Genomic DNA, 9,311 nt, shown 5'->3' with positions numbered 1-9,311 from the left:
TCAAGACTTGGGTCGCCTTTGCAGAGAGGAAAATTCAGTTTGCCGCCATTAAAATAACACTATATTCCTATGCAATGGGGCAAACCTCCGCCCTGTGAAGTGGCATACCAGACGTCAGTTCTTGAACACTAGTTCATATCATCCTCTGATGATAAAGAAAAGAGAATGGTATGATACAAAAGCTGACAAACACAAGTTGTGTTGAATGAGCCACCAAAGGAACATCAACCCAGTGCATTTACCTTTTATTCTTTTTTTTTTTTATCGTGCCACTGTTTGTATCAGGCACCTGGTCAGTGTTCGATGTGCGTAAAGCACCACCTTACTGTAACATCCTTGTTTAGAGAACAGAACCGATCTGCACCAGATATCGTCAGCTCCCGTTGGTTATGATAACTGAGGTGGCCTTGTGTCCCTGCATCTGCTCGGCCTGCATCCTCACATGGGATGCCACGTCATACTGGACTCCTCCACAGGCCAGGCCCGAGTAACTCCGCAGGTTCTCGGGGTCATACAGGTGCTCCAGGGAGTACCCAGTCAAAGCATAGGCTGCTTGCCTGTCCAGTGGCTGCCTCTCCTGGGCTGGATAGATCAGCGGGCTCCCCTGGGGCTGTGGAGGGTGGGGGGACAGATCTGTCTGCATGTAGTCTTTGGCGAGAGAGAGGCCCGACCTGGGGATCCCATCAGAGCTGGGGCTGCTGAGACGAGACAGAGAGGCCGGACTGGTTGTGTTTTCGTCATTGTCATGTGGGCCGAGCACTTTGACACCATCCCTGTGATGGAGGCGTTCAGAGGGGAGGTCGATGCTGGGGGCTCCCGGTCCACGGCACACCACGCTTGGCATGGTGAGCTGAGAGTGGTGGGGTAGCGAGGAGTTGAAGCACGGGCTGTGAGCTTTGGCGAGACCTGAGACGTCCAGGGGCACCTTGTGTTGCTGCAGACGGCTCTCTTCCTCTTTGATCATCTGCTGTGTGGCTCTGATCAGCGTCTCCATCTTGCTGGGCTCTCGAGGGGTTGGCCGGAAGTGGTCACCGTGGTAACGCTCACCCGAATCACTGGTGGACCCGCCTCCATCCGGTGAACTCACTACACTGTCTTCATCCCAGTGACTCCGTCCTGTAAAGAGAGTTCAATGGTCACATTTCAAAACAATGAAATCAATGAATTACGCTGTGTTAATAAGTAATTTGATCCTTTCTGCCAGCATTCACAAAATATGTGTAAACTACTCAGAACTTTGTTGAGTGCACCACAGGCTGCCTGTGTAACGGGTGAAATTCTGCTTTAAATGCACACAGAATCATGCTCTGTTAGACCGAATGTCTTGGCAGAAGCACAGTGGGGGTTGTTTCCCTGTTTGAGGATGTGAAATGTGAAATAACTTGGCTCTCAATCGCAGGCAATTTTTCAACAGATGGTAGCAATCGGCACACTGGCAAGAGACGGCGTAAACAACTTAGCATGTCCCATAATAACATTTGGAAAACAGCTACCAGGAGAAGTTAGGCCAGAGCTATTTTCAGAGACAGATGGTTGTGGTCTCAACCCTAACACCTCACCGTGAATGGCTCCATGGTAGGATGTGATTTCGTAGCCCTCGCTGTTCTCCACGGACGATTTCGGCAGGGAGAGCACGGAGCGCGTGGCATCCCACCACACCTCTCTTCCTGACTGGGGGGTTCCTAGGAAGTAGCGGCCGCTCTGGCATCGCACGCGGTCACAGGTGGTGGTGTGAGGATGTGTTTGGGCATGGGCGAGATCGTCTTCTGATAGACCCAGACCGTAGCACAGGGAGCCTGATTCTGGATACAGTCGGTAGGCACAGGATGCCTCTGCAGCCTCACCGGGATCCAGCAGCTGAGGAGATGCAGAGTCTGTCAGCGGACTCCCGCCCCACTGGCTGTCCTGGTCTGACTCTGAACGCTCTGGGTTGAAAGCTGAAAATTGCTAAGAGAAGCACAAAAATCACAGTTCTTAAAGTTTGTGAATCTCTTTCTAACAATTAAGCCTGCAGTAGTCTCTCTTGTAGTCTTTCTTGATTTAGCTCTATAAAACAGGCTGTTTATTACCTGTGGGTAGGGTGACACTCTGGCTTTGGCCTTGGTCTGGGTCAGGCGTGACTTGGTGCTCTTCCTGTCTTCACTGTGACTGTCAGCGTATGGGAAGGCTGGCTTGGTTGGGCTCATTTGGTCCAACGACAGCTGCATTCCCTTATACTCAGTATCCCTTTTGAAACAAACAAAATATATGGTAGGGATAAAAATAAAAGTTTCAACCCATATTTATCCAGGTTGTGCCTATTTAGCGGTGCTAACAGCTCTAGGAATGGCATTGTCGGTCTGTCAGTCAGTCCACTATTTTGGTCCAGATGGAAATATCTCACCGACTGTTGAATGGATTGCAATGACTTTTCCTCTAGCAGTAATATGAGGTTTACATTTGCTTTACTGAGTGAAATATCTCAACGACTATTTCGTGGATTGCCATGAAATTGCCGTTGAAGTTTGGTGATAGCCTGACTTTTCATTTATCCTCCCTGGCAGGTCAAAACCTGCAAAAATAATGACATCCCCATTAGCATCAGCAGCATCATCAACATTAGCACTTGTTTAGTGACAATTAGCAGATGTTAGCATGCTAATTTGCATCAGCATGTTAGCATTGTCACTGTTAGCATGCTGACATTACAACCTCACATAGCTGCTAATGCCGCTATGTAGCTCTGCTTTTGTTTAACCATTCATGAATCTCAGCTGCGCTTTGGCTCAGATTTTTTTTATGCAGCGTCTTCTGCGGTTCACTGAGCAGCTTAACTTTCGTGTCGATGGTTGAGTGCCTTGCTCAAGGGCATGGTGTTACTTGTTCTCCAGCTTTTCAAAACCTTTGGGCCAGCATTATCTCAAAATAATCTCAGCACCTTCTTTCTTTCTAATACAGCCTTAGTCATAGTGTTGCACCAAGTGACGTAATCAGTAATTAGTCCGCAGCAGACGTCTTGGCCAATATTGAATATAGATAGCTACACAGACTTATTTTACAAGCACAGTTTTTATACCATGAATGATGTGCGGTGTATGAAAAGTGAAAACAACATTTAAGATAAGTTCACAGGATTAAGACCTTCCACTTCTGAGAAAAAACAGCAGACACCATGAGAAAAGTTAATCATTCTTTTCTGCCGTACAACCATTGAACCTGGCAGGAGAGCAACGCAACACACGGACATGCATGTGCATGCACACTACCTCTGCACGGATCCTCTCCTCTGCAAGCATCTTAGAAAGAACATAATTTTGTGTAATGCAGGTGTCTTTTTGCTTGTATATGTGCATGCAGCTTGTGCACCATCTTTGACATTTTAACCCACTGTCCTGTGGTTGAACTCAATCCAAGTGTCACTGTCGAGGGAGTGAAAAGGCTCCTGTGTCAAGTGTTCAGCAAACATGAGCCTATTCTTAACTTATCACATCAACAGTATGTAATAGCAGCTGCCTGGCATTTTAAACCCTGTGGCCCATCCCTGACCCTGCACAGCCAGCCTCTTTAATATGACTCTAAATATGACCCATTCTTTATGTACAACACCTTAGGGGAAAGGCTGTGTACACAGTGTGAGTGTTATTTGCTCTTGCAGGTATAGTTGTGGTGGCTGGTTCTGCATCCTATCTGTACCCTGGATGACTTATGTCTGAGCCAATAATGTTGGGCTTTTGTGCAAACTCAGCTGTGTTAGCCGAATTCCACCTCAGGGTCAATGTCAGAGCACCTCATGTCTGAAATACGCCACCAGCCAACCTCCGAACATGATTTATTAATGGATTCTTGTTGGGCTAAAACACTATAGGGGCATGGTGATTGAATTGCTGTTTGTTTTTTTTAATGTGGTTGGGGTTTTTTTGTGCTCTTGCTAAATGTGAGCCTTTTGGATAGTCCTGCATCAGAGCTAATTATGCCTTGCCAAATTCACCGTCGTTTTAATGCAGTTACTTTGTTTTCCTCCTTACTGCATTGAAGAAATCAATACCTGGAGTGCAGCCATATGCATGCATACACGTCCAGAGACTCACACAAACACACCGTTACACACATGGAAGGACACACACGCGCACACACACAGAAAGGCGACATGTGGATCAACCAAACTTAACAAGGAAAATCCACCATGTGCTACAGCTATGAGATAGCTATTGATTCCTAGTTCACCGTTTGATCGATTTTGCTTTCCTTAGACTCCCGATCGATGGGGACAGTAGAGGTTTTTTGATGGGGTTGAACCCTGATGTTTGTCTTGCTGTCTCAAAGGGCCTTAGTGTGCTTTGTGCTCTCATAACACACAACTGCCTGAGCCCTGCCGCCGCAGTATTTGGTGGATTTGTACAGAGAGGCTACAGAGGGATAAAGACAAGGATTTCTCCAAGAGACAAAGACCCATCATATCATAGAGTGAGCTTCTAGCATGGATGATAAGAGTGTATGATATGATTTTACTTAATCTAGTTAAATATTCAGTGCTGCTCCCTCTGCAAACACCATTAAAATGCAGCTGCTTTTAGCCCAGTTACAGCCCTTTAAACCTTGTGTTACTATGTTTATGTAGCTGTAATTTTTGGAATTTCTGTCCAAAATGCAGCGAGTGTAGCAACTCATTATCTGAAATGCATGATTCACAAGTACAAATGAAAGATTTATAATGCATGAATGATATGCACAAACGTCTCAAGAATATAAATAGAACATTTATTCTTAAGTCTGTTTCTTAAGAGTATATGATGTGGGACTCACGTGAGGACATAGTTGACGCTGACGATGCAGTGAGGTCTTGAGGACCGGCTGTTGTGGACGATTGTGGCGTAACTCTGGACCCAGACCCAGCCGCCGTGCTTCGCCAGGAAACGATAATACTTAGTGGTGACTTGGCCTTTTACCAACACTGAAAGAGATAAAAGAATCAGACAGAAGACAGAGATTAAAGTCAGTAACGACGTGTGTGTGTTTGACGTGTGTGATTGTCTGCACGTGGTGACCGCAACAGGTTGCCTGAGCAGTGACTGTCTGACAAAAGAAGGGCAGCCGGCGTGTTGTAAAAGCATAATGGAGAGCAGGCTTGTGACTCACAGAGGTGGTGTGCACAGCGGAGGTGGAAGATGTCACAGCTGTGGACGTGATGGTACAGGGTTTTCTCTATCAGGTCCTGGGGCTCATAACCTGTCAGCTCTGCCACCCTAAGCAGGAATTAACGAGTTGTGTTAAAATATGCAGAGTGATCCAGAGTGTATTTCTCCAAGGAGTTTCTTAAGAGAACTAATTTAACCCTGCTAATGAAAAATGTACGTGCTTTACACTGAGCATACACACAGTAAAGACTATGACGTGCAGCAAACTGCCTGCGTGCATACCTGGAGTCCAGGAAGATGAGCTTCATGTCCAAACTGGCTCGGAACATAAACATGTTGCTGTGCAGTTTGATCTCAGTCACAGCGCTGGGCGGCAGAGAGTGACCCACAGCCACCAGACCCACGTTCTGATAGCAGCCCTCAAAAGGTGACATGTCCAAACTGTACTGACGGATCTTCAGGTAGCCGCTGCAGTGGATCACCTGTGGTGGAGCAGAGGCACAGTGAGAAAAGCTGTAGAAGCATACTGCCTAATTTATTTCACCAACCAGAAATATGGAATTCTAATATTAAACATATAGAAATATTAAATATATATATGGATATTAAAATTCCTACTATATATATATATATATTATAGATAAAAATAAATGACAATCTATGAAGAGCAAGGAAAGCCATTTTTTCCAGAATCATCAATTTCCATTAAATTAGCTAAATACTTTATTGCAGTTAATTATTTTGCTAATTAATGACCAGTTAATGCCTACCTTGTATCCACCACTGGTGAGGCCTGCGTTTCTCTTCGCCAGCACACATTTCATCCGCAGAAAGAAAGAGCGCTCCACTTCATATTCTTAAGGAGAAAAAACATTTTCAGACTGGGTGATTATAAATAAGACTTTACTAAGAAACTCTGATAGGAGGGAGAAAAAAAAAAAAAATAGGCTGTCACTGTTTGTCTGCGTAATTGAAAACGGAGCCTATGACGCACAGGTTTATTTTAAACATGAATGCATTTTAATATTCATCTGCATCGATAATAGAATAAATGCATTGTCTGTGTTATGGAAAAAATAGATAGATGGAAAAATATAAAGCGAATTGACTGTTTCGAAATGCGTCCTGCAGATGTGGCATCTCTATCCGATGCGCATCGGTGCAGACTATATGCATCTCATCCGTGTGATATTGACACATCCGTTGCATTTATAATAAACCATATGCCTATTCTAGACAGTAACCTGTTATTTAATTGCAAATAGGCGACAGAAAATAAAAGCTGTGGACAGGAAATATATTTTACCTTGGACGAAATGTGAGTGATAGGGCTGATGTGGCGTGAGGACAGCTGTCATCTCGTCATGGTCGGCAGGGTGGACATATTCATAAATACTGTTCCCAGTCAACTCTACCTGTTGAGAATAACTCAGGTAATTAACAGCTTAGGACTGCCCGGTGGGCTTTGTATTCTTATTTGCAAAAAACATAACACGATGTCTCAGTTTAGCCTTAAAGTGGAGACTGCAAGAATAACAGAACGCATCTGTACAAGCGGACCTGAGACAGTCCCAGATGGACTGATGCGGTCTCTGAAATGTACATGATCTTCCCGTCTGGAGCCACAACAAAGATGAATCCGTCCAACGTCTGCAAAGAAACGACACACCGCAGTTACCTCTCAAAATGCTTCACAGTGTCGGGCCATGCATAGGCCATATCTGCGCGTACACACCTCTAATACTTGATCGTGCTGGCAGTAATTATCATAATAATATACCTGCAGCAAATGAGATCCCAGCTCTCGTCCAACATTGTCCAAAGACCTCGTTCGACTTGCATGACCCCAAGCCTCACCCAAACCTGCACAGAGTGAAATAATGCTGTTTGGTTGCTGTGTGGCATTAGAATGAAACGGAGAAGATGTTGGGGTTTTTTTTTATATTAATGACGGAAAATATAATGCATGTAGTTAGTTCTTGTGTAATTATTATTATTATTATTATTATTATTATTATTACAGTTAGCCTACTGAAAAAGGCAGGACTCTCTGTCTGTATGGCTGTCTCTCTCTCCCTTTCTCTCTCTCTCTCACTCTTTCATACACACACACACACACACACACACACACACACACCCTCGAGCCAGAGGCGTGCCTCTTTTAAAAAAAAAGGGCCTATTTAGTGTTAAAGCATTTGCAGCGTCCTTTACTGTCTGTCACATGTTGTGCAGGCTGCAGACATGAACCTCAACAATCTGCTGGTGTTTACAAGCTGCACAGGCACAAAGTGTGCCTCTTAGAACAACTGCAGTACAGACTGCCAGTCTGGAGGGATGGCATAACTTAACTAGCAGGATTGTATTTTAATTCATTAGGATTCTCCAGGAAATTGTATTTATTATTGTTGCTGCTGTTGCAAAAATGCGTAATTTTTAAATGCAACCACAATTATGCCCATCTTTTGATTTTTTTTTTTTTTTTTTTTTTGCTCCAATAAATCCCTCAGTGCGGGCCACTATCTTCAGTGTAAGTGGAACAAAGCAAGTAGCCAGCGCTGCTCATTGAAATTCATTCAGTTTCATCAGAAATCTCATGGAGCTCGGGTATCATCAATAAATTAGGTGTTCGTCTCCCCTGCTGCACGTGAAAATGAAAATAGTTCTCCGCTGTCGGACATGCACCTTAATATCAACCCTACAGATGAGAGGATGCACAAAAATCCTTCTTCACCTGAAGGATGCATAATATTAAAAATTCAACTAAGACAGTTTTTCCTGTATGTGTTCATCATTTAGTCTGACTTGCACACTTTTATGTTACATGTTATCACAGCTAAATCTGCTCCATTCACTGCATAGCAGCAACAACGTGGCCATAGGATGTGATTTCATGGCACATCATTAATAGCATTTTCCCTGCACTGGAGAGGCTGTGTGCGACTGTGTGCGCCTCCTGCTTACATGGCTCTAGGTGATTAGAAGCTGTGCAGGACCCTTTTTGTAATTGGTACGTCTTGTTCTCAGTCACGCAGTCAAAGAAACCTGCGGAGACCTGTATAAAAGATGGTGGCACATCGGCTCCTTTAGACACACTGAATTAAAAACGATCATAATCCATTTGTAAAGACTCCCTGTAGGTGGATGGAAATGGCTGTAATGCTCCTATAATATTTCTGTGTGGCTTAAAGTGAGTCTGTGAGTCCTTCGCGCGGGTATATTCTCTTAAATATATATTCTCTAACTCTTAAATTTCATTTAATATTTTTTTAATCTTCCATAACATCAGTACAGTACCTTGAATAGGACAAAAGGGATTTCTTACATTATTAATAATTATAGTATTTTATTCGCACTAATCAGCAGAGTAAAAAATATTTTGTTCTAGCAGGTTAATATTGTCTTTTGTAATAGTGATTTTTAAATTATCTATCCATCTTTTTAATCCCTCGTAGAGCCCCCTTTTTCCCCTCTAATTTTATATTCATGTGGTTTAAAAAATAAAGTTTGTCTTCTTTTCCTTAGACTTTCTGACCTCAACGCCGCGCAGATGCGTTGATAAAATAAGGGCAGCATTAGTTGATGAGTTAATAATGAAAAAATAAATGAATATCAGTGTATCTGAACTAAAGTGAGGCCCACAGCTTGCAGGAGAAACGTGTCAGCAGAGTTAAAGCGGTGCGTTTAAGTGCGCTAATCGCTCACCCTGAGGGAAAACGATTCTCATCTTCAGGTAACTTGTTGTCAGTCTTATTATGGAGGCTTTGTCCAGCTGCGAGGTGATGGCCGACGGCAAAGGCAACATTTTGGCCAGTTCATAAAATTCACTGTTCTCCTTTTCCCGTCTAGTCCTTGCGGCCGTTTTGGATTTCTCCTTCATGTCGGCGCCTTTTCACTGTATCCTTCCTGCTCTGAGACGGCGGTGATTCACATCAGCACTTCCACTGATTCCTCTCCGCTTGGCCTCCTTTTCATTGCAGGTTATCAACTAAAAGAAGTTGCAGTTGTAATATTAACAGCTGAATCCAAAAAAAAAAAAAAAAAAAAAAAAAAAAGAGGTGTGGATATCCCTGGTACTCCTGATGGCGGTGAGTGATACTTCAGCTGGTTGTCATTAAACCTCCACGGTGCTGCTGCAGGATTTCATCCATGACCTGCAAAACACACAGAGAGAAAAAAAATGACATAAGTCTCAAATTC

At 43.7% G+C, this 9,311-nt stretch overlaps 1 protein-coding gene across 1 annotated transcript; it reads right to left on the bottom strand.

Annotated features, from left to right (window-relative positions):
• Nucleotides 1–373: 373 nt before the first annotated feature.
• LOC139347816 (single-minded homolog 1-like) lies at nucleotides 374–8,991 on the bottom strand. The gene is made up of 11 exons (XM_070987621.1): nucleotides 8,817–8,991; nucleotides 6,895–6,977; nucleotides 6,675–6,764; nucleotides 6,421–6,529; nucleotides 5,885–5,970; nucleotides 5,397–5,596; nucleotides 5,116–5,222; nucleotides 4,783–4,930; nucleotides 2,070–2,226; nucleotides 1,560–1,947; nucleotides 374–1,116 (listed from the first exon to the last, which is right to left on the bottom strand). The coding sequence occupies exons 1-11, from the start codon at nucleotides 8,989–8,991 to the stop codon at nucleotides 374–376; spliced, it is 2,286 nt and encodes a 761-aa protein (XP_070843722.1).
• Between the last annotated feature and the right edge of the window lie 320 nt (nucleotides 8,992–9,311).

This window comes from Chaetodon trifascialis, chromosome 19 (genome assembly GCF_039877785.1).
Source record: "Chaetodon trifascialis isolate fChaTrf1 chromosome 19, fChaTrf1.hap1, whole genome shotgun sequence".
NCBI classification, from domain to species: Eukaryota; Metazoa; Chordata; class Actinopteri; order Chaetodontiformes; family Chaetodontidae; genus Chaetodon; species Chaetodon trifascialis.
Note: the sequence above shows the minus strand (reverse complement) of the source record. Positions and strands in the feature narration are given on the sequence as shown.